Consider the following 26,537-nt stretch of genomic DNA (forward strand, 5'->3'; position numbering starts at 1 on the left):
TTCAAAGCCACATTCATTGTAATAATAATCTTAGGCCTGTAGGGATTGCCCTATTCAAAATTTAAATAATAATAATAATTACTCGATTACATTTCAGTGGACATGTGAGTGCATAAGAAAGGCAAACAGGGATGGCAAAGTTTCTACGCGGAGTCATCAATTTAGTACTAGTTCTTTAAAACTCTTGCCAGTCTTAGCACTGGAGCACTACACATTCTGGACCCAGAACTGCTTCCAGCAGCAGCAGAACCAAGAAAGCCAAATCAGGACCCTCGCTATGTGCACCGGTACATGTACATGACTGTACATGTAATTGGCCCACCACCGGCTGCTATGACAAAATTTAAAACCGTGACAACTCTTGGTCGCAGCGTCATCAGTCATGTGTGACGACGGGCTCGCCCCCCCCCCCCTTCCCCAATTCACGCAGGTAAAAGCGCAATCCATATTAATTTTAAAAGTATATGCATCAGCACCATAAATATTAATGTCCGTCAAGTTAGTTTAGAAAAAGAACAAAAGAAAACAGTAATAAAACCTGGTTTAGTCGGTGGACTCGACGGCATAACTTGTGCCCACAATTATTTCAGTAATAATACACGGAGAGATTAGTTATATGGACCATTACTATGTACATGTACTTGGTAAAAGTGGATGGTGACTCCGAGGCTGATGAGAAAAGCAAAACTGCAAGTGGTGTCAGTATTACGGATTTTGTAGCACGATTTCAAATTTATGTACCCCTGACAACATGTACGAGCTATTTCAGGACGAAATAGGCCCAATGAAACCAAAGAAATTAGAATAAAATTGCCCAAACAACACCTGGATCCTCTATAAATTCAATATTTTGCTCAGAATTTGCCAGCAATTACATAGATATTTTGCTGGAAGAATTGCCAGCAAATGTGGGCTAGGCCTAATGAAGAGACAGTATGACAAGAAGTAAGAACGTGGGTTCCAAAAATAAGGTCTTCGGAAAATAGACAATGGAATATAGGGCAGAAACCTAACAATTCATGTCGAAACTTTCCAGTAGAACAAACATAATAAAATAAGAATCAGGCTTGGTAAAGGATTTTCTAGGCAATGCATGACTTGACTGATCAAGCCGAATAGCAACAGTACATGTACACAGAGAGCATGGGAAAGGGCCAGCCGATGGCACTTACTAACAAGATAGGAGATACTAACTTAGTTAGAGCAGGCCTATACGGTTTTTTTTACTTCAAGTAAGAGTAAATTATCGTGTCCGGTAAACCCTATGACGGCCTATGAAGGACGGACTACAAGTATCAAAAATAAAAAAACAATAAGAAACAGTCGTAAGCAACACTGGGTCACGCTCAACCGGTGCGTTGCATTGCATTGCAAATAAAACTCATTCCCGAACCGTTTAGAGTAGGGATTTTCAATTCAGTGCAGATCTGAGTGAACAGCAACTGAATAGAGCAGTTGACAGTTGACGAACCCCTTTTCTTTCTACAATGCAGCTGTGCGATGTCCACAAATTTCTTAGCGAGTTTAGAGTAAGCTAGCTGTAAATATCCGCCACTGGGATCTGTGAAGCAACACTATCCATACTGCTCGGTGCCACAACAAAGTCGCGGTGGGACTTTAATTAAACAGAGCCGTATGCCGAGAGTAGCAACATGTCCAGTATTCATACATGTAGCAGCAACTGGTTCCCTTGTGTAGAAGAGTTCTCTCCGGGCACGCGGAGGCAACCATGCAGGCTGAGCATACACGGGCTGGTGTGCGTGCACGCACGCGCACACACACACACACACACACACACACACACACACACACACACACACACACACACACACACACACACATACTCGCACGCGTGCACAGGGGGCGAGTGCCCGAAAAAACAAGTTTTGCGTCCCGTGGCAAGTGAAAGCCTCGTGCGAGCATGCGCCCAGCAATTGCAGGTGATAACTCCAAAGAAATATAGCATACACGCGCAAATTGGCACAGGCGCACGCACGAAAGTCCATCAATGCACCCAGTTTAGGCACTGTCCTCGGCTTTGCCTTCGTCAAGATGCGGTGTCACCAGGACGAGTTTACCGATAGTCTGTCCGGACTCCAGGCGACGATGGGCTTCAGCGACGTTTTCCAGAGGAACAGTTTCAATGGCGGGTATTCTTAGCTCCTTATTCTCCAGCCAGGACAGTATCTGTCGGGACATACACAATAAGACGGCAGCAATAACGACAGGACAGACATAATTATAATGATGACATCGCTGGTGAGTAAAGGTAGTGTAACGCGTGCACGTCCGCAACCACCAGCTGTACAGTTACGCTGAGAAATACGCTGGTGTGAGTGCCTCTCCAAAACATGGCAAGCTCACGGCTACCACGTTTCTGTCGGAAGAGGTCTGGAAAGGGTTCGTGGGTGTCCCCCGGGCCGGGGGTCGAGGGGTAAGGAGGCAGCACTCCCATTACCAGCCAGAGCGTTTTCAGGATTCGAAGAGCCTGGCACAACAGATTAGGGCACCTTCGTCAACAATCCTAGTGGGTAAGTAAAGATCGTTTTCGGTCGGTTTGTCGGAATGACCCGTAAACACCAGAGCATTTCCGAAAACTCGGAACAAGTGCACAGCCCTGCAGGCTGCTAAACGGGACAGTCAATGATCCGGGACTTTCGATCTGATGCACTGTGCTTCGTGTGTGTGTGGGGGTTGTGGTGAGGGACCACAACATTCAAAGTCCAGCACATCACAGGGGAGACTGGATACCCAATCACTAAAGGAGAAAGGATGCCTACATCACTAAAGGAGAATGGATGCCTACATCACAGGAGAGAACGGATACAATGACATTCCTCCGCGAGATCAGACAGTCAGCAAAACTGGACCGGTGACAAAGCCTGATCTTCAGGAAGAATACTAATTACACTTCTACATCTAGGAAACAAACATCAAACTGGGCCCATTGTTACATGTAAGGTCACCGTGCCCGCTAATCTCCACTGCATAATCCCCACTGTATCGGGACAATGAAGGGTTTATCGCTACACGGGAAAGTGGGCAGGGGTGGGGGTGGGGCAGGGGGTGGGGGTAGAACATGCTATGAGGCTTGAATCCCACCAAAAAAGAATTTCACTAAAACTGGACAAAAGTGAACCCAACGCCCTGAGAGTAGAGACTCTTCGTAGCCTTCTACGCCCTACGAACTCAACCACACCGGCAGCAGCAGCAACGGCAGTGGCAGCAACAAAAGCGACAACAGCAGCAATATCGGCAGCCGCAGCAGCAGCAACAGCGGTGGCAACAGCAGCAACAGCAACAGCTGCAGCAGCAGAAACATCAGCAGCAACAGCAGCAGCACCACCACCCCCACCACCAGCACCAGCAAAAGCAGCAGCAGCAGCACCACCACCACCAGCAGCAGTAGCAGCAGCAGCAGCACCACCAGCAGTAGCAGTAGCAGCAGCAGCAGCACCACCGCCACCAGCAGTAGCAGCACCAGCAGCAGCAGTATCAGTAGCAGTGATAACACACCAAACAGCTCACCTGGTCCATGGCCTCGCGGAAAATTTCGATTTCGTTGAACAAAAAGCTGAGATTGAACGCTAGCACACTTTTGTTCTGGGCCACCATCTGCAGTGTGTAGAGAAAGAAGAAAGAAAATACACCACACATACACATACACACGCACACATACACATGCACACAGACGCACACGTGTGAGCATGCGTGCACACACACGCACACAACACACACACACACACACACACACACACACACACACACACACACACACACACTTGTACTTGTTGCTCACTGCCAAACTGGTCACGTGGGTCTCCCCGGGAGAGGGGAGAGAGACTCAAAAAGGAATCTTGGAAAGATGACTCAACTGGCTATTGAACCGCCCAACGGCCGACACCCCCTGAAATCCCCAAAACTCTGGGTGGACTTGGAAATGATCCCACTTATGGGCTCACCACACCTCAGTAAGTGGGTGAGGACAAGGTGCAGAAAAAGGATTGACGGCATCAAGGTATCCGTCCTGGGATCCAACTGCAGTTACCCCTGCCCCCAGTGAAGGTAATACTTGCTACTAGTGTGGGTGGCTAAATCAGAGTGGATCTGATCTAAGCGTCACTAGCACCATTGATTACACAAGAGTTAATCTAGCCAGAAGCAGTCCATGGTTAACAGGTATGTATACTTCAAATAGAAAGTATACGAACCCTGAAACCAACAAAGGTGGCAGATACAACAATACACCGTCGAGCAGCCAAGCCTGTTGGCAACAGACCCAACACAATCAGGCATAAGTGTACCCACCAACCGAACTAGCTGGCAACACACACACACACACACACGGAGTCAAGGATGCAAACGGGCACATGAACACACACGCAAAAGCCACCCAACTACCGTATTGTTCCAGAGTGTAAGGCGCACTTGAAACACTCATAATTCACCCAAAAAGAATTAGTGAACGATAGGCACAGACTGGCACAGACTACACATTTTACATGCAACATACAGGCAACCTTTGACCCTGCACAATTGCACAGGGCCTCTTCAGACTAGGTACAAAACAGCCTATGTCACATTTACATAGAAGTTTCCACGACAACAACAAGAATCTGGCGGGAAGCCTAAAAAGCTGCCCAATCCTTTCGGGCAGGGTGCGAACCCTTGTACAAGGCAACTTTCCTGCATTTATCGTACTTTCACCATCCATCGTACAAATGTACAAACTTTGTACGACTGCCGGCTGCTTTCACGCATCCCAGGCCCCTTGCGCAATTGTGTAGGATCAAAGGTTGCCTGTATATTGCATGTAAAATGTGTAGTCTGAATGCAGCAGGCGTGGAAAAATGTTGCCTTTTAGGTTTTATGTGATTTTGTACTGGATGTTCTATGTACGTAGTCTGTAGAGGGCCTTAGCAATGTGCATGGCCATAGTCATGATGCAATAGTCATGATGCAATGGGCCTAGCACGTTGAACTCAAGTCAGCTCTTTCCTCGCCACACAACGCCTTTCCCGTAAGCGAAAAGAACTATGAACCAAGCTTCATGGTGTGCAGCTAAGAGTAAGGGACTGTCGTGGAGGATGTAAGAGGTATTTTCAAACGTGAAGTTGGATTCACGGAAGCATATTTTTTGCGACGCTACGCGCGATGTGACAGCCACGAATTACTAGTAAACCAGGAAATCCCCAAGTCGCACCCATCGGTCAGCTCACGTCCCAACTATCTAATCTCAGAAGTTGTGCTTGGCTCAGGGATGCGATGGGCGATTTGGACATTCTTCGCAGCAAAGGCCGAACGCTAGGTACAAGAGTTGCTGGTAGATTTGTACGAACTGTACTCAGATAGGCGAATGTCAGGTTGTCGTGCACCCGTGCAGTGCAATTCGAGGCACACCAGCAAGGTGACGTTGCATCGCTGACTTTTTCTGTGAACGTTAGATCGCTCGTTACCGTCGCAACTCAGTGTCAACGATCGTGTTCCATTGCGAACCGCAAGGTGTGTATCTGTATGCGTGTGTGGGGGAGGGGGGGGGGGGCAGAACTTTGTCACCTCTGGTATAAATTAATCCTGCTCTACATGAAAATCCAGCAAGAAACTAACCTTGAATGGATTGAAAGACGGCGTTGTAAGGTACTGTGCCACTAGACCGATTGTTTGCCGTACACCGAGTTGGCCACCTTCCTTTGGGAATATACTGTGAAAGCCTGTCAGTCCCGAGGCCATAGCAAAGGCAAAGGAGAGAGAGGGAAAGAAGGAAAGGGAGATAGAGAGAGAGGGGGGGGAGAGAGAGAGAGAGAGAGAGAGAGAGAGAGAGAGAGAGAGAGAGAGAGAGAGAGAGAGAGAGAGAGAGAGAGAGAGAGAGAGAGAGAGAGAGGGAGGGAGAGAGAATGTTTTATTCAAGCATGTCAGGCAAGCAACTGCTTTCTGGAGAAACCTTCAAGAGATGCAGCTCAGTGTACACATGCAGCATTGCAGATTAGCACAAGTATGCACAAACTCTCCCTGCCTCCCCCCCCCCCCCCCCCCCCATTTCAACATCAAGCAGGTTACCGCCCTGGCAATGATGTAATCCTAATAGTAATAGCACTATTAGAGCCGCAGTCACAGAAATCCAAACCACCAGTCAAAAGTGTCGCATTTCCATTTCCATGACATTATGCACGGTTCAAAGCCCATCCGAGGGCCGCATGAACCCTAGTGCTGCTTGCGGCTCACAGGTCTGACGTCTTTGGCCAGCAGCACTGCTACTTGGAGTATTGGTTCTGACACGTACTACAACTGCTACGTAGGTTACTGATACTGGTACTGATACTGGTACATAACAATTGTTGTTTTTTTGTACTGTATTTTATTATTTTACTTGGGCATTCCCAACGGACCCTAAGGTCTTCTTACAGGGTGCCCAAGATGAATGCGAATGTGTTAAGCAACATGTTAGTTCCTGGCGAAATGAATCGGGGATATGATTTGTGCGAAGGCCGGGATTCGGGAAGCACATTAAAGCGGTCAGCACCAAGGAACGAAATAGATTTGTATCCAGCTTGAGTTTGCACAATTGTGCTACGCAGAATCAAACTTGAATAGCAATTCGAAAATGTTGCATAGCAATTTTCTTTAACACTTGACAACATCGTCCTTCTGTAGAGCTGATCAGACCACACGCACACTGTACTGTAGTAACTTAGTTGCAAACCTAACCTGGTGCCCGGGTGCATAGCTCAACACTTTCGAAGCTTTGTGCATCTATTTCATCCCTAAGAGACCCACCTGGCATGTACACTGTGCATCATAGGGTACAGTGGAAAATCAACATGCATACCGGTATGCATCGCAGTTTTCTGCGACACGTTTCTGAAGTTGCTTCGCACCTCAGAAGAATTGCGTAGCAAAGTGCGATGCGATACCGGTTAAATTATTCCCTGCTGTAATGTCATGTGATCAAATCACCTTGGAAACTTTCCCATTCCGCCACTCTTTATCGGTAGTCTGAACGCACCCTTACCTGGAACACTGCCACTGGCACGTACCACACCTGCCACTTGGAATACTGCTACAGTAAAACCTGGTTTAAGCGACCACCCCACGGTGCAAGCACATGCGGTCGTTAAAGCCAGGTGGTCTTTGGAACCAGGTCCCATGCATTCGTGACATATCGGATTGTGTACATACATGTGCATGATTGTACTTCCATGTACTCATATTGACAGGTGTGGAACATAGAATACTTTCTGCAGCAAAGCAGCCTCACTCCAGTGCGTTCAGTGAATCCTGCACTGTCCCTTGTCACTTCTGTTGACTGCATGCACATGAATCAGAGCGCACTTCAACCCTGTTGCTGTCAAACCTGACAGCCAAGCCGGCACTTTTGGTTAGTTTTGGTCACTGTGTGCAGGTCCAATATGGCACTTGGTACCCTAAAAGTCGGCCGCCGGCCGCGCAAGGCAGGTGGTCGCTGTATCCAGTGCAGTTTCCGTGTAGAACTGTCCATGCATGTGAAAAACGGTCGTTAAAAGCAGGCGGTCGCTAAACACAGAGGTCGCTTACACCAGGTTTTACTGTGCTTGGAATGCTGCTACTTGGAATGCTGCTATTTGGAATACGTACCATACACAACCAGCTTTCCACCTGGCTGAATGTTCTCGTAGCTCTTGCCAATCGTGGAGCCATTTGCATCAAATATCACCTGCACATCGGGCCAAAATTAGTCGCAAAGACCCATGCAGGCAAAGAGAGAGAAAGGCAAAACAATAAAACGACTCGGATGTTGAGCCAATAGTGATAATGTAAAGAGAAAAGGACCTACATGTATAAGTTAACATGTTTTTCGATTTTGACAGCATGTTACAAGGCGAGGACGCGTAGTGCTCCTGACTACAACCATAACCCGGTTGGCAGAGTCCCGGTCTTGCGACCATTTGAACCGTATTGGGAAAACCCAGGTTCGGACCCTCATTACTCTAGGGGTTGGTGGGATTCAGAAAATTTTCTATTTTTGTGTTGTAGAAAGGAAAAGATTTGTGATTGTGATGTTCTTTTCTTGTCTTTCTCTGTGATTTGTCATTCATCTTTCTTTTATCTTTTGTTCTTTTCTTTTTTGTCTTTTTTTAACTTCTGCCCATGGCATCCTTCTCTCAGCTCGTCAGCTGTAACAGTCATAGTCATCACCATGACAACTGTTGTGAGAAGGTGCTCGCTGCCGATGAGGTTGGTGATGTTCCGACGAGGCCATGGGTAGGCCTTCACCCCGTCGGAACACCCCGTCTGCACGTTGGTGTTGTGGTCTGGGTGTTGATGGACGTTGTTGTAGTTGTTGTTGTTGTTGTTGATGCTGTCAAAATCGAAAAACATGTTAAACTACCAAGCAAGGCTTCTGTGTATATGTATAAGTTACTAGTTATGACTAACAGTCCTCCAAGGTAACCAAGGTAACGAGATAATATAGAGTCAGATAGTGCGGCAACAAGGCATAACACTTACAAGGATACTGAGATATTCGACGACCTGACCGTATATTATCTCGTTACCTTGGTTACCTCGGTGTCATGTTGGACAATCATGATCTGGAAAGGTAACCTGGATAACCCTTCCTCCATACCCCCCCCCCCCCCCCCCGAAGTGAAATGACTGCGATAACCTTTCCTCCTCCACCCCCCCCCCCCCCAAAGTGGAATGACTGGGATAGGAAGAGCAATCACGGCGGCCCCGCTCCCCATCCTCCCAACTAGCCCTTCGCGTCCAAATGCGGAAGAGACCGACGTTTTCCGTGGACACTGTACAGGTCAAACCCCGCTACAACATAAACCTCACTATAACGACCCCCGCTATAACATAAACCTCACTATAACGACCCTGCTATAACATAAACCTCACTATAACGACCCCCGCTATAACATAAACCTCACTATAACGACCCCGCTATACCATAAACCTCACTATAACGACCCCGCTATAACATAAACCTCACTTTAACGTACTAAATGTGAATGTCCCTGCCGAAACCGCATCACTTCTGTACAAAATTTCCTCGCTATAACATAATCCGCTATGGCGTAATTTTCGCTATAACGCACTGTTTGCTGGGTCCCGGGCGCACGGAGACATCAGCATAACATAAACAGTCGTCTACAGATGACTTACGTACACGGCATGCATGCGCTTCTCGCGACGAGTTCGAGGCTGAGCTGTTCACCTCGGAAGCAGGGAGTAGTAAAAGACCGGAATTCTCCCTGCTTGGGGTCAATAATTACTATACTTCGACCTCCTACACGTCAACGTACTTGCTACAATGTAGTACTGACCTGATGCTGACTACTACATCTGTGTGTATCTTACCTCTATAAATCATGTCACATGTACATGTACACGCACTGCATGACTCTTGTCACCCCTTTGCTGACAAGCCTGTACCACTCTTTGCTAGTTTACATCATCATACCTGTATGTAAAACTGTACAGTTGTAAGTGAAGAGCGTCATTTTGACATACATTATTGGTATGCCCAACTCCCTATAACACAGACGTCGCTATAACATAATTTTTCCCATCCCCAGAGATTACGTTAAAGCGAGGTCTGCCCTGTACTGTACAGTGGGGGCAAAGAAATCCAACTTCATGAATAAAATAGCATTGCCGGGCGCCACGCAGCCCTAGCACTACACATACCGTAATGTCGCGTACGTGTATATAAGCAGGTGCGTACGGCCGCCTAAGCCGGGGTTCAAACCAGGCTTCTATTCAAGCCACTGTAAAAGCAGAAATTTTCGGTGGTGTAATATTTTCGGTATTCTCCAAAATCGGCGGTTCGGCAGAGGGAAATTTTCGGTAAAACCCGTTCTCCAGGTAAGTGTACTAGTACTACATGTATACAGAATCGGTTGTACCGAAGTTTTCGGTGCGTTTTATTATCGGTAAAAATTGTCGGCACCGAAGTTACCGAAAATAAAACACTACCGAAAATTTCTGCTTTTACAGTATGCTTCTACCAAGAGTACATAACCCCCCAGAGTGTGCAACTCCACTATGGGTGCTGTCCCGACAGAATTTCAAGTTGACGTCATTTTGATGATGCAATGCGCACTGTACACGGATTACCAGACGAATCCGGAACCTGTGGTTGATCGAAGCAGATCGATCCTGTACAAATTATTGCAAAGAAAAATGTGTGATGCGTTGACACCCGTACACATGTTGTAAATCACTAGTACAAGGAGCATTGCGTCATAAATAATGACGTCAACTTGAAATTCTGTCGGGACAGCAGGGTATGTGGGAGTTGCACACTCTGGGGGGTTATGTACTCTTACTTCTACGTCACCATCATCAGTGTGCACTGTGCAGTGTGTACTGCCACAGTGCACACTGTGGCAGTGTGTACTGTCCCATACACTGTACTAGATGTAGTTCTGGCACGGCTACTTTGCAGAGAGCTCAGGGCGGCTTCTATTCAAATCGTGCTTCTGTGTCACAGGGCGCTTTGAAAAATCGGCTTCTATTCGAGTCATGCTTCTATATAGGTTACTAGCAGCACCCGGCCAGCGTTGCCTGGCCGAACGTGGCATGCGGGTGAAGCAAGTACATGAACAGCACACGTGCTCAGCACGTGGTGGTGGCTACACGATTCGCACGCTTCGCGTGCTCAGTGCTTCTGTGGCTGCTTCTGTGGCTGCTTCCGCTAGCTACACGATTCGCACGCGAAGCGTGCTCAGTGCTTCTGCGGCCGCTAGCTACACTGTTCGCACGCTTCGCGTGCTCAGGGCAGCGCTGCTCCGCAGCGCTTCTGCGTAACACACAGACAAACACACGTCACAGGTGCCTCTTCTTTATAGTATATATGCGACACTACGGAACTGGTCTGTGCACTCGAACGCGGCGCTACTTTATTCATGAGGTTGGATTTCTCCAGCAATGTACCTAAGTTAACACTGCACCGGCCTGGAGGAGTGGCTGCAATCTGTGAGCACCACCACCGTCCTCTACAGACACACTGACCAACACACCATCACCGTCCTCTACAAACACACTGACCAACACACCATCACCGTCCTCTACAGACACACTGACCAACACACCATCACCGTCCTCTACAGACACACTGACCAACACACCATCACCGTCCTCTACAAACACACTGGCCAACACACCATCACCGTCCTCTACAAACACACTGGCCAACACACCATCACCGTCCTCTACAAACACACTGGCCAACACACCATCACCGTCCTCTACAGACACACTGACCTACACACCACCACCGTCCTCTACAGACACACTGACCTACACACCATCACCGTCCTCTACAAACACACTGACCAACACACCATCACCGTCCTCTACAGACACACTGACCTACACACCACCACCGTCCTCTACAAACACACTGACCAACACACCATCACCGTCCTCTACAGACACACTGACCAACACACCATCACCGTCCTCTACAGACACACTGACCTACACACCACCACCGTCCTCTACAGACACACTGACCTACACACCATCACCGTCCTCTACAGACACACTGACCTACACACCATCACCGTCCTCTACAAACACACTGACCAACACACCATCACCGTCCTCTACAGAAACACTGACCAACACGCCATCACCGTCCTCTACAGACACACTGGCCTACACACCATCACCGTCCTCTACAGACACACTGACCAACACACCATCACCGTCCTCTACAAACACACTGGCCAACACACCATCACCGTCCTCTACAAACACACTGGCCAACACACCATCACCGTCCTCTACAGACACACTGACCAACACACCATCACCGTCCTCTACAGACACACTGACCAACACACCATCACCGTCCTCTACAAACACACTGACCAACACGCCATCACCGTCCTCTACAGACACACTGACCTACACACCATCACCGTCCTCTACAGACACACTGACCTACACACCATCACCGTCCTCTACAAACACACTGACCAACACACCATCACCGTCCTCTACAGACACAATGACCAACACGCCATCACCGTCCTCTACAGACACACTGACCAACACACCATCACCGTCCTCTACAAACACACTGACCAACACACCATCACCGTCCTCTACAGACACACTGACCAACACACCATCACCGTCCTCTACAGACACACTGACCAACACACCATCACCGTCCTCTACAGACACACTGACCAACACACCATCACCGTCCTCTACAAACACACTGGCCAACACACCATCACCGTCCTCTACAGAAACACTGACCAACACGCCATCACCGTCCTCTACAGACACACTGGCCTACACATCATCACCGTCCTCTACAGACACACTGACCAACACACCATCACCGTCCTCTACAAACACACTGGCCAACACACCATCACCGTCCTCTACAAACACACTGGCCAACACACCATCACCGTCCTCTACAGACACACTGACCAACACACCATCACCGTCCTCTACAGACACACTGACCAACACACCATCACCGTCCTCTACAAACACACTGACCAACACGCCATCACCGTCCTCTACAGACACACTGACCTACACACCATCACCGTCCTCTACAGACACACTGACCTACACACCATCACCGTCCTCTACCAACACACTGACCAACACACCATCACCGTCCTCTACAGACACAATGACCAACACGCCATCACCGTCCTCTACAGACACACTGACCAACACACCATCACCGTCCTCTACAAACACACTGACCAACACACCATCACCGTCCTCTACAGACACACTGACCAACACACCATCACCGTCCTCTACAGACACACTGACCAACACACCATCACCGTCCTCTACAGACACACTGACCAACACACCATCACCGTCCTCTACAAACACACTGGCCAACACACCATCACCGTCCTCTACAAACACACTGGCCAACACACCATCACCGTCCTCTACAGACACACTGACCTACACACCACCACCGTCCTCTACAGACACACTGACCTACACACCATCACCGTCCTCTACAAACACACTGGCCAACACACCATCACCGTCCTCTACAGACACACTGACCTACACACCATCACCGTCCTCTACAAACACACTGACCAACACACCATCACCGTCCCCTACAAACACACTGACCAACAAACCACCACCGTAATGGCCACATTCTTATGGTGGTGCGCAGCTGACTCCGCTGCCACTGGCACATCGTCAACAGAGTGCTTTCGCATCTTTGTCATGTGTCATTTGTGCAGAAAGTGACCATGTCATGTGACTAAATTTGTGTAGAAAGTGATCATGTCATGTGAGCAGTGGAACCAACATGGCCGACATCACGTGACCCATAGATACAAAAGCAGTTAAGTGGAGTTGGAACCAACATGGCTGCTCCAAGTGATCACGTGACAGACGCGAAACCACTCTATTAAAGCGGTCGATTACTGTAAAACTGGAAAATTTCGGTGGAGATTTATTTTCGGTAACTTCGGTACAGGTAGTTTTTACCTAAAATAAAATGGGATCTAAAATTCAACCATGCCATGCCACACCGTGTGCAAAAAACCGTGAGCAAAAAATGCATTTTTTGGATCTGGAAAATTGGTTTACCGAAATTTCGCGCTACCGAACCGTTGATTTTGGGAAACACCGAAAATATGACACCAGCAAAAATTCCCGGTTTTACTGTACCTTGAAGCCGCTCGGCTCAATCTGGCGACACCGCAACCACAGGTCTTCCTTGCTCTTGTCAATGACGTCATCGCAGCCGAGCTCCCTGGCGGCCTCGACCTTGTGGGATGAGCCGACGACGCCGACCACCCGGCACTTTGCCAGCTTGCAAATCTGCACCAGCATGCTTCCAACACCACCGGCAGCTGAAACGCACACGGGAAAACATGGCACAGAATGGCACCTGGCTTAATACTAGTAACAAGAAGCGCTGAAACCACACAAGTAATTTTTTTAAATCGGTGATTCGCGAGCCCTAGCTTAAGTGAATTTGACTGAATCGCTAAATTCGCTAAGGTTTATGTTCGCTAAAATTAGGGGTAAACAAGCGTTTCGGAGACAGCAGTTTTAATAGCTACAAGGAGGACTACCGTACTCACGCGATTAGAAGCCCCTCTCGAATAAAAGCTCCTCTTGAATAATAGCCCCCCCCCCTACAAGGACTGTTTGAAAAAATACAAGCCCCTCTCTATTTTACGCCCCGGACTACTATTCGCGAAGCATAGAGTGACCAGGCAGTGCCATATAATGTTAAGGTCAAGAGCGCAAAAACAGCTCGTGCATGCACATATTGGTACATGTCCTCGTCGACGTAGTGTGTGCCACCTAACTCGGGGCCGAGTTGCTGTGAATATGAAAGTTTTAGAGATTCGATTGGGATACTGGTATGGAATGAAACAATAAAAGCCCCTCTTGAATAGAAGCCTGTCAAAATTGGTATTAAAAAAAGTGAGTACGGTAATTGTACTGGAAGCATTTCCTTTAGTTTCAAGCAGTCCCCATTCCATTGTTACGTAGATTCACTGATGAATGTACCGGTAACAAGAAAACAGTTCTGAACAAATCCTCTCTTTCCCTTTCGTTGTGTGCCTTGCGATCATCGTAAAACAGTTCACACATACATGTCGACATATAGGAAATGCTTACAGTATACTAGTAATTAGTTCTCCTTGTAGCTATATTAAAATAAGAGGGTTACTGTATATAGTTGGTATCACTGGCACTCTCTTACGTGTCAGAGTAATTTTGTCACTGCGCAGACCACCTAGAAAGCTACGAGCTTGTAGATATGAGGACCTGTTTGCTACTGATTGTATCACAATTATAACGACTTTTTTGAAGAACAACGGTGCGAAAAGCCTCGTCGAATTTTCCAGTGGCTTCTGAGCTTCGGGTGCTAACTTAGTTTGCTCTCCTGCAACAAAAAAATCGATTCCTGCACTTCAACTGATTGCCATATAACCTTTATGCACGTTGTACAGATGCACGAAATCCCGTAGAATCTCGTAGGATCTCGTAGAATCCCTAGACCCAGTTGGGTGTTGAATGTGTAGGACCCTATTGTGTTTACTGCAATCTTCTTCACTACGAAATGCGCCCTGAAGGCATTTCATACTTTTTCCGACAAAGATCTAGCTAGCCATGTGTTCTATCCAAAGTGAAGAAGCTGGAAAAGCGATGGTTTGCAATTAAGTACGAGGCCAAATTGGTCAAATGCGCATGCATAGCACACAATGAACACCCAACCGGGTATGTACACACCTATGGCCCTAGCACAGAACTTCGTACATCTGTACAACGTGCATAAGGACCATTGAGTGCCACATTGAGTGCCACATTAAAATCAAGTGTCAAGTCAAGTCGGGGGAATAGCGCGAGCTCCAGTGTGGGCAGCAAACTCTTTCCTAACAATCATCGCCGAAGTCGCTACCACTGTTTCGCACATTTAAACAATACTTTATTCAGTGCCTGATCTGGGTTCTTTACATCTTGATTCTCACTTCATAGCTTCACACAATTAGCTGTGTGAATAAATCCGTTCCACAACGCACTACAACAAGTAAGCAACTTGTGTGTGTGTGTGTGTGTGTGTGTGTGTGTGCACGTGCGTGTGTGCATGTGTGGTACATGGTGTGTGTGTGTGTGTGTGTGTGTGCGTCTGCGTGTGTGCGTGCATGTGTGGTACATGGTGTGCGTGTGTGTGTGCGTGTGTGTTGCCAGCTAGTTCGGTTGGTGGGCGCACTTATGCCTGATTGCGTTGGATCTGTTGCCAACGGGCTCGGCTGCTTGAAGGTGTAATGCTGTACCTGCCAACTTTGTTGGTTCCAGGGTTCATATACTTATATCAGATCCACTCTGATTTAGCCACCCGCAGTAGTAGCAAGTGTTACCTTCACTGGGGGGGGGGGGGGGGGGGGGCAGGGGTAACCGCAGTTGGATCCCGGGACGGATACCCTGATGCCGTCAATCCTTTTCTGCACCTTGTCCTCACCGACGTACTGATGTGTGGCGAGCCCATAAGTGGCATCATTTTCAAATCCACCCAGAGTTTTGGGGATTTCAGGGGGTGTCGGCCGTTGGGTGGTTCAATAGCCAATCGAGCCATCTTTCCAAGATTCCTTTAGAGTCTCTCTCCCCTCTCTTGGGGAGACCCACGTGACACAGTTTTGGCAGTGAGCAACACGTGTGTGTGTGTGTGTGTGTGTGTGTGTGTGTGTGTGTGTGGCGCGTGCGTGTATGTGTGCGTGCGTGTGCGTGCATGTGTGACAGCCCCGCATCAAGTGTTCAAGCATATTGCTGACTGTCGTGCATCAAACATTGACATGATATGGATGAGCAGCAGATCAGTAAATAAAACTGTGGAACAACACGCCTGCACGCGCATACCTGAGTGAACGAGAACGGATGCGCCCGGTCGCGGATGGACCAGCTCGTGAACAGCATAGTAGGCGGTCAGGCCGACACACGGGAAAGAGGCCGCTTGCTGCATACTCAAGTAGTCGGGCCGTTTGAACACGTAGCGTGCAGGAACTCGCAAGCGTGTGGAGTACGCACCGAACAAGGTGACACCAAACACTTCATCCCCGATACGGAGATCACTGCAGTTTGTGCCCACCTCCACAATCTGAGAACCAGACGGTCAGGCAAGAAGAAGAGCCTTTGCTTAATGAATGACAGCGTTAGTGTGGTGTGTGTGTGTGCGCGCGCGCGCGCGCGCGTGTGTGCACGTGTGTGTGTGTGTGCCAGTGAATGTGTGTGGGGCTGTGTGTGTGTGGGTCTTTTGGTGTGTGCATGAAGGCTGTCTTCTCGCCAAAGAAGAATTTTGGGAGTTGGACTAGTTTCCGCTCTATAATCCAGTGTGTCGTTACTATTTAGCTTTCATGGCTGAAGTTGTTGATATGTCTATTGGCTTAAGGAACACACATTTCACTTCCAGGTGTACTTGTAGAAGTGGATCTAGTGTCTGCTTCTATCGAATCAGCTGGTTACCTCAGCAAGTGTAGGCTGTCCTTACGTAACCAGGGGCGTAGCTAGTCCCCCTTTTAGGGGGGGGTGGGGGGGGGGGCTGCACAGCCGCATATGTGCAGGATGGCTGGTGCATGTCATTCATGATCACTGTGCGCATGTTGAATCTAGGTCGAAATTTTTAGGAGGGGGGGGGGGGGGGGGTGCACATGCCCCCCCCCCCCAGTACCCCATGCGGGCTATGGGTATAACGCGCCTGGTAACTGTCTTGGCCATTCCGCTAGCGCTGTAGATGTACTCTGTGCGGTGTGGGTGTGGACCAGGTGTACCGTTGATTGGGGGTGGGTACACACGACGGGCGTACATGGCACATTGTGGCGTGTGTGTGTGTGTGTGTGTGTGTGTGTGTGTGTGTGTACATCTGTGGGTGCACATCCAGTGCATTTGCAGATTTGCGTGCTTCTCTTGCGACGGGCGTATACATGGTACATGGTGTGTGTGTGTGTGCAGACCGTAGCTCCTTCTGCATCGTTTGCAATTGCGGTCGGCGTTTCAGTAGACCACAGGACCTATCCCGTCATCGCCCCTACTGTTCCGAAGCTGCTCAACCCCCCATGGGGTCCGCATAGCCAGAATATGGCAGCGCGTCCAAGGTCCAAGGTGTGTGTGTGTGTGTGTGTGTGTGTGCGTGTGTGTGCGTGCACGTGCCTGTCCAACTCCGATTACGAATAAGCATGTACATCCAGTCTAGTCTGTACCTTGCCGCTGAACTCAAATCCTGGCGTGATGGGCCAGCCTACGTATTCCTTCGCAGACTCATAGTAACCCCAGCGAATGCACACATCCGCGTAATTGACTCCCAACGCTGACACAGCGACGACAACATGCTCATCGTCGGGGATGTTGTACAAGCGAGTCTGGGCACCAGTGCTGCTGTCGTTGCCTGCCAGGGGAGATTGGACCAGCTTTTCATAGCCTCCTGCGCTGGGAATGGAGATGCAAAATTCAGTGTCCATCATTCAAATAATTTCCTTCTGGTTGACAATCGTCGAGCACTACTGGACCAGTGGTAGTACTTCAAGTACTTGAGAACGGTTTTATTCACAACACCAATTGGGCACAACACTAGTCTACTAGCTATTCTTCTGGCATTGTAAATCAGAATACCACTCACTGTTGTAAATCATAATAACAGAGCTTTATTTTTTTGGTTTGGGTTATATAATTATGTACTCTTGCCACACTTTTTTTGAATTTTTTACAAGAATGCTATTTAAATATAAACGAAAGCAAAACGCGCCAAAAAAACCTACATGATCGATGTGATTATTTTTACAATCCAGTACGAAGTAGTATGTAGATCTACCAGTCAGTAACAAGAATGGGTGAGACATTTTTTTAGTTATTTACTGTACTTCAAGTATGATTATGTAGCTAGCATGCACAGCCTAGAGTACTGCGTAGTAACTATAAAGCGGGATTCACAGAAGCTTTTTTGCGATGCGACACGCGATGCGACGCGATCTGCGATGGATGCGTGCGATGCGAACTCGCGAAATACCATTCACAGAAGAAGTCAGCGATGCGACAAAGTTTTGCTGATTTGGGTACGTCACCATGATATTCGCGCGGTTTGACACAACTTGTAAAAATTTATAGGCAACTCTTGCACCTTTGTACAACTTTGCTGTTGAAAAGGTCAAAATCGTACACCAAATCGCTTGTCGCATCGCATCGCATCGCAAAAGTTGAGCCAAGCTCAACTTCTGCGATGGCCTGCGATGGCCCAGTTGCGGCAGTTGCGTGGGGTGCGACATGGCTGCGATTTGGGGTTTTCCCGGTTTCGCGTCTGTCGCATCGCGTGTCGCATCGCGTGTCGCATCGCAAAAATGCTTCTGTGAATCCCGCTTTAAGGCCGATTCACAATACAACTTTCTGCGACGCGACATGCGACTTGCGACACATGCGACGAGCTGCGACAGCGACACACGGTTCACAATATTCTTCATGTTTGCGACATCCTCATGCACAAGTAGTACTATGCACGTGCACTGCACGTGCACCCAGGGTCGAAACTGTACTCCATTTGTGTATGTCGCGTGTCGCATGTCGCAAAAGTTGAACTTTCTTCAACTTCTGCGACAGGTGCATTGCGACAGCTTGCGACAGGTTGCGACAGCTCGCGACAGGCAGTTTCTTGTCGCAACTGTCCCAAATCGCGTGTCGCGTCGCAGAAAGTTGTATTGTGAATCGGGCTTAAAGCGGGATTCACAGAAGCTTTTTTGCGATGCGACACGCGATGCGACAGGCGCAAAACCGGGAAAACCCCAAATCGCAGCCATGTCGCACCCCACGCAACTGCCGCAACTGGGCCATCGCAGGCCATCGCAGAAGTTAGTTGAGCTTGGCTCAACTTTTGCGATGCGATGCGATGCGACAAGCGATTTGGTGTACGATTTTGACCTTTTCTACAGCAAAGTTGTACAAAGGTTCAAGAGTTGCCTATAAATTTGTACAAGTTGTATCAAACCGCGCCAATATCATGGTGACGTAGCCAAATCAGCAAGATTTTGTCGCATCACTGACTTCTTCTGTGAATGGTATTTCGCGAGTTCGCATCGCACGCGTCCGTCGCAGATCGCGTCGCATCGCGTGTCGCATCGCAAAAAAGCTTCTGTGAATCCCGCTTAATGCACTATTAATTTCATATATGTAATATTATTTTTGAAGTATTAAAACAAGTGAAACTCAGTCCAAGCAACTCACTTTCAAAATAATGTTACGGTCAGATGCCTCAGGCCACAGGCGTGCCTCCGCAACGACAACCGCAACTGGATCTCGCTGGAGTTAACGGGACTTAGAGGATCTGGCACGGTGCAAACACATGATGTTGGACCGTACGCGGCAGCGCAAAGCACGGCTGAGTGCGAATCTACGCCATGGTAGCAGAATACTGGTCATTTCTCTTTTCAGAGATAAGAACTGCCAAGCGCTTGTACAAAACTGTGGCGGCTTTCCCAGCACCATCACTGGCCGACATGACGACTGGCACGAAGGAGACCCTCTCGACTTCCCGAGTCCTCTCCTCATATCTTCTTCTCTTCTCGCGTTCATGGCGGGCATAGAGTAGAACCCGGGTTAAGGGTCACACCGGATTAGGGACCGGAGCCCGGGGGGGGGGGGGGCACTTGGCACGTACATTGTGCGGGTGATCCTTCGGAGCCCGGGGGGGGGGGGGGGGGGGGGGGGGGATCACTTGGCATGTATTGTGCGGGTGATCCTTATACCGGGATTTAATTTCCGGCCCAAGGGCCCGTCGGTTTCCGAGGAAGCCGTAACTTTTTTTCGCTCCAAACTCAGTATTTTTCCGGGGTCCATCTACTCACAAAAAGTCGTTTTGCACACCTTTTTGCCCATCCCTGTACAACTGAGTCCAGCTATGTCCGCGCAGAGTTAGGTGGATCCCTAACCCGGGTTCTACTCTACACAACGGGGGTTGAGGCAGCATAGGGGTTGAAAACCCATATATCAAACATTGTGCGTTCGAACCGGCCACCCCATAGCCCACTGGCAGTGATGTTGAGGCGAGCATTGTCCTCTAAGGACGCAAACCGGAGGCTGAACTGCTCACCAGAGAGCGGTTGCAGTGGAGGTTCCACGGATACCGAGTGAGCCACCTGGCGAATGAGGTCGGCGGTGACATCACGGATTTCATTGAGTCAAAGACGGAAATCCACCGGTCGAGCAGGATAACGCGTGGGAGGCGTCGAAGTGCGTTGCCACAAATGCAGGATGACGGCAAACGCTCCGGCACCCAGCCATAGCGCAAACACAGGGCATCTCTAAACTCAGACTTAGAGAGACGAAAGCCATGGCAGGATAGAGGACGTGACGTCAGCCAAGCAGAGCTACCACGCTCGGAAGCAAGCTCAAGCTGAGCCGCATGTACCGCACCTTCACCACTCACAAACTCCTCCTTCAGCTGTTGCTGTGATGCCCGAGCTGCAGTGCGGACTTGACGTTTGGCGGTCTTGGTAGCGTCTGCCACAACATGATCTAGCGAATCCTCTCCCTGAGCTTGTTAGTAACAGCTCGAGAGTGGGAATAGTGGCGAGACTGGGCAGTGGGAATCGAGAGACCCAAACCGCCATCCCGACAAGGGAACGAGAGCATAAGCCGCTCCACACTGGGCGGAGGGAGGCGACCAGTAAGGGCTGGGATGAGGCGATCCCTGATGACAGCTTCCAGACCGCCAAACTAGCTCCTCAGATTACATCTCCAAGGTGAGGGACAAGAAAGACCATGTCAACATCGTACTGAACTCCACTATCATGTAAATATGATGGACTAGTTATGTACAATAACAAGTAGTTCCACACGACGTACGTTTCGCCGTATACTGTAGAACGGGTAATTTTAGCGACGTAAAAACCCTAGCGAATTTAGCGATCGACTCCTTTTCGCTAAAGTTTCAAGTCGCTAATCCGTTGAGGCAGTAGTGCACTGGTGATCCGTGAGTAAAATCGCTGGAAATCGCTAAAATAAAACGTCGCTAACCGGTTGACAATGGGGAAACGCTAAAATTACCCGTTCTACAGTAGGTCATGACGGCTCATCATGTGTGCAAAGTTGAACTCGGATGGTGAGCCAATAATATTATAACTATGATGAAGACAGGAAAAGGACAAAATGTTACGAGTTATGACAAACTGTCCACCAACGTAACCAGATCTTACACAGTCAGCGAGTGCGACAAAATGGCACCGAACTGGCAAGGAGTACTGAGACATTCGACGACCTGACACCTAGCTCCAACACTTCTCCAAGGCGCAAACCAACAACCTTCCAACTTGGAAGGCTCAGGTTCGGAAAGGTCCAAGAGGGGAAGGAAAGCGCAACGAAGAAGACCATGAGCTACGCGCCACGGCGACAAAGAATGCCGAAAGTTACTGGATGATGACGAAACGTGTGGAACTACTTGTTATTGTACATAACTAGTCCATCATATTTACATGATAGTGGAGTTCAGTAGGATGCTGACGTTTCGGTTTGTCACAATTCGTCTTCGCTTAGCTGCCCCTTTCTACATTTATTACATAAAACTGAGCCTCCCAAGTTGGGTGGTCTGTTGCTTTGCGTCGTCGAGTTGTAGTAAGGCCGGTGGGTCCAATAGTCTTACTAGTTGTACGAGGAGCCAAACCACCCCATCTATTGCAGTGAACAGATTTCGTACTTCTGATGGTGTCAAATAAACACTCGGATGGAGAGGCAAGGATTAATTTATGCAAAAGAGAAAGGACCAAGGAACTACAAGGTACGCTATACTGTCCCCTAACACCACCAGTTACTGAACAATCAGCTCAGTACCGTCGGTCAGTGTCGTGCAATGTTATCGCATGAGCTGATTGTTTAGTATCTGGTGGTGTTAGTGGACAGTATAGCGTAACTTGTCCTTTCTCTTTTGTATAAACAAATAAACACAGTATAGAAGATCAGAAAATTACGTAACAAGGCGAGACTCAGCCACCACAACGGACTATCCACAAAACGTTGGACGGGGAAACCCCGACGAGAACGAGCACCACGGATACAAAGAATAGTGGATCTAAGTAAGGAGAAAGAGAGACGGGCATGCAGCAGACTCTTCATAACGGAATATTCGCTACCAGAAGACTCACATTGTAAACGACAAAGACGTTTCAAAAAACAGTCGATACAAGCGGTCGATATTACGGCGATACTACGGCGGTAAGGGTAATACGGGACCAGTCAAGGGTCACAAGAATTAGTGGAGGGCGATATAGAAGAGTGATAAACTGTTACTGGTTTACGCTGTAATTTCATGCTCAGTACAGCTGCTGGTATAATTACATGTACACTCAAACGCCTCTTATCCGGATGCCTCAGATACGGGCATGTCTCTGCCGGGCACCTTCAGCTTCAGCTTCGGACTTTGGGGTTTGGAAATTTTCCGTATGTGGAAGTGCTTATTTTTCACTGCCAACCTATGTAATCCACACATTTTTATCAATGGGTTCCTTTTGTATCTTGAACATGTGCAATACCTTCCAAATAAACTTCTTCAAAAAATGATTATGATACATGGTAGACGAGTTGTCCTGAGATACGGGCAGTGCCCGGTTCCGAGGTGCCCGGATGAAAGACGTCCGAGTGTATGTACAAATATGTATTATGCACACACTATTCTGCTATGCGCTGTCATCAGTTTCATGCTACAGCTGTATGATTACAGTCAACTTCGCTAATAGCGACTGCGGATATAACGACAATTCGTGAATAACGACATAATTTTCATGCCCGGAGCAAAGTCCCATCCAACTGTGACACATATAATGAGACTTCGGGTATAACGACACTTTGCGAATAAGGACACTTTTCTGATGCCCCGCCGAGTGTCGTTATAAGCGAAGTCGACTGTATGTACAATTATGTATAATTATGTTCACACCACATTGTTATACGCTGTCATTTCATGCTACAGCTGGATATGATTATGTACAATTACCGGTATGTATAACTAGATACACACTATTCTGATATACGGCTGTCATTACACTGATGCTATAAATAGCTTGGGATCTTAGTCTTAGTTGTTATTCGATCGAAGTCAAATGTACTGTAAAGAATCATAAAATAGTTGTCCTTGTGCCGCACGGTGTAGTCGTTCACTCCTGACATTGGAGAGAACCCGAGGGTTCACAACAGCATGTATTATTTCCTGATTCCTTCGCCAGCCGAGCAGTTTTGCATTGCATTAATCCATTATGTTTGTTTTATCCGTCACGCGGCTTGGCTGCGGGAAAAATGAAGGCTTTTCCCCATGTATACGCGTACTGGTATTTGACAGGGAGTCGTAAAATACCAATGTGTTTTTTTACGACTGTAACTGACTCCCATCTAGCCCTTGGCGGATTATGCCGGCATAATATTTGGCATAATCTTGGGATTTCGTCAAAAAATTATGCTCCGGCATAATACGGATTCCAATGTTTAAGGTCGGCATAATCTTTCGGTTTAGACCAAAATTATGCTTAGGGCATGGCCGTGTGCGTATGCGTGGTTTCTCAATCCTCTATGTACAGCGTGAATACATAGTGGAACCGAGCAAAATTCAGCATAATTCAGCATATATGTTGGCATAATTGTGGCATAATCAAAAGCATAATTTGACGATTGGCCGAGCATAGTCCGCCAATGGCTACTCCCATCATCACCTAATAAACCAGTTCAATTATTAATTTCCTCATTTTTGGTACTTTTTCTCCTTTTTCTCGTTTGTCCGCGGAGAAGGTGGAGAGCTGGAACGCGGACCTTTAATATTAATTTATGCTGTTGATATTTTACGACTCCCTGGTACAGGTAGAAATGGAGGAGTACAAACTTGTGTACATGCGATAAGCCTTGCTTGATAGGCTAACATGTATTGAAGTTGACAGCATTATTGTTACAACATGCTGTCAACTTCAATACAATAATATTAATTGTATTACTAATTGTACTACTAATTGTACTATTCCCTGGTTATAGCGTTGGTAAGGTCTTACAAACTTGCTCTCAGAGAGTGAAAGTGACCCGCCCTCTCCTTCAGAAAGCTGCACCATCTTCATCATGTCTTACATGTTAACTACAAGGTAACTAACGGTGATGTGGTTGCACTCGATGATTGCCCACCGCATCTCAGTATAGTTTTAGTGCCTGTTCACTAGGTACTGGGCCCAGTGGATCTTGGCTCGGAACAGGCCAATCTTCAATATCCCAGGTCATTAAGGTCAGGTTTAGGGTGGAACAACATGCGATGCTCTGCTGTATACATTACGGGAACACGACGCGAAGAATCCCTTGATCAACTCTTCTCGTTCCCGTAACAAATACTAAGAAACCTATTCTACTCTACGTTCCTGCAAGGACCGGTGTATGCACTTCATCTAGTGGATATTACTCTAACAATTCCTGATTAGGAGGTATAGTTGATGCTCGGTCATGATGGAAAGAGAGGTGGAGCTGCGGGAGAAATGGGCTGATTATTCGCAGGGCGAGGTTGACATGTAGGACGAGTATGACGACTTAGAAGACAGTTGAACTTGATAATTTTCCGGTAAGGTGACTCAAACTAATTTGGCAATGAAAAAATATTTTACAGAAGAAGTCAACTAAGGAAGAGAAGCAGTAATGAATACGAAGTACTAATACTTATTTTCTCTTTTCTATGTTGATACCATATCAAGGTGTCCATGCATGCTAGAGATCAACATACTTCTGTATTTTGTTGTACTTGCCACTTGCAAGTACAAAACGCACAATTTTCCGAACTTTGAGTCTCCATAAGTACAACATCGTAAAAAAGAATCACCGCACTGTAAAAAAATTCATGGTTCGCGCGAGACTCGGCTAGAAACCGAATTTTCCGCATCCGCACGAACGTCACCACCCTCCTGGATCACAGCATGCCAAAGCATAATATGAGGATTTTGCGAGCATAATGTGAGCATCCATGAACGCATGATTCCATGATTTCGCGAGCATAATCTGCCGGAGCCTACATGTATATGACATCAGATATTGGACTCTACAAGACACGAACCATATGCACGACAACATGCTTAACAAAATATCGAATTGAATTTCGTTACAATAATATACATGTACATCATAATTATACTGTCTACAGCATTGGGTAGTTTGCTCCTAGATATTCGTCTTGTTGACAATTCTCGGTAGGCTGCTCTACTAGACTACCGTAAAAGTCCGTAAATAAGTACGTATTTACTTTCGAATTTAGTGACCACACCCGTACTAACTTTCGGGCGGGTACTGACTTTCGGGCACGAACTAACTTTCGGACCTGACTTGTGTGTAGTGGAGAGGTCATTTTCATGTAGATGTACATGCTACATGCTGCATGTGCGCATCGTACCGGTACTTATTTCGGGCAGTATGTTTATCGGGCTTGACTTGACTTCAACAGACAGAGCCAAAAGAATGAAGGGGGTATTTCTTTCGGGCAGGTACTTATTTACGGACTTTTACGGTAGTGCTGCTGCGTTACGCATTGCCCACTAATTTTCGTAGTTAGAGCACTCTGGTGCTAGAGCGATGAGCTATCTTAATGCCTATGGTGCCTCCTTTGCACCATGGCTTGTAGCTCGGCTTGCTTAAAGCTCGTAGCTCTACTGATGAGCCCTTTATGGCCAAAACAGCTTGCTGTCTATAGAATTTGGTGCATCATACATCAATATGCGGAGAGCATGCTGTTTCGTTCTTCGTGAACTCCTCAGCGCAGCACAGAGAAAATGAGGCCGAACCTGATAGCAATGAAAATATAATTTCCAAAGCCAGATTTAAATCAGGCCCCAACGTACTTTGCCAGAGTGCTCAAACTGACAAGTCAGTGATCGTACAAAAAAAATAATGATAATAAGGGGTCGTCCACAAATATCGATGATTTTTTAGAGAAGATATTCGTTCGTTTGGGGGGGGGGGGGGGGGAGGGGGTTTGGGCCCTGTTCGTCTCGTCTTTGCAGAAAAAATATCGAGCTCTATCTATGGACGGGTGCTGTTCGAAC

General features: G+C 47.7%; 1 protein-coding gene across 1 annotated transcript; it reads right to left on the reverse strand.

Annotated features, from left to right (window-relative positions):
- Nucleotides 1–1,235: 1,235 nt before the first annotated feature.
- LOC135819229 (synaptic vesicle membrane protein VAT-1 homolog) lies at nt 1,236–18,156 on the reverse strand. Its single transcript, XM_065332394.1, has 7 exons — nt 17,712–18,156; nt 16,375–16,612; nt 13,669–13,853; nt 7,612–7,690; nt 5,608–5,711; nt 3,529–3,615; nt 1,236–2,187 (listed from the first exon to the last, which is right to left on the reverse strand). Exons 1-7 carry the CDS (start codon nt 17,970–17,972, stop codon nt 2,020–2,022), a joined length of 1,122 nt encoding a protein of 373 aa, XP_065188466.1. The 5' UTR covers nt 17,973–18,156; the 3' UTR covers nt 1,236–2,019.
- Between the last annotated feature and the right edge of the window lie 8,381 nt (nt 18,157–26,537).

This window comes from Sycon ciliatum, chromosome 6 (assembly GCF_964019385.1).
Source record: "Sycon ciliatum chromosome 6, ocSycCili1.1, whole genome shotgun sequence".
Taxonomy (NCBI): domain Eukaryota; kingdom Metazoa; phylum Porifera; class Calcarea; order Leucosolenida; family Sycettidae; genus Sycon; species Sycon ciliatum.

Excerpts from the sequence above, each read along its gene's own strand:
- LOC135819229 (XM_065332394.1), bottom strand. The coding sequence starts at position 17,972 with ATGATGGACACTGAATTTTGCATCTCCATTCCCAGCGCAGGAGGCTAT. Across the intron at positions 16,613-17,711 it reads GATTTGAGTTCAGCGGCAAG|ATTGTGGAGGTGGGCACAAA; the intron begins GTACAGACTAGA and ends TCTGGTTCTCAG. Across the intron at positions 7,691-13,668 it reads TTGAGCCGAGCGGCTTCAAG|GTGATATTTGATGCAAATGG; the intron begins GTACAGTAAAAC and ends CCCGATGTGCAG.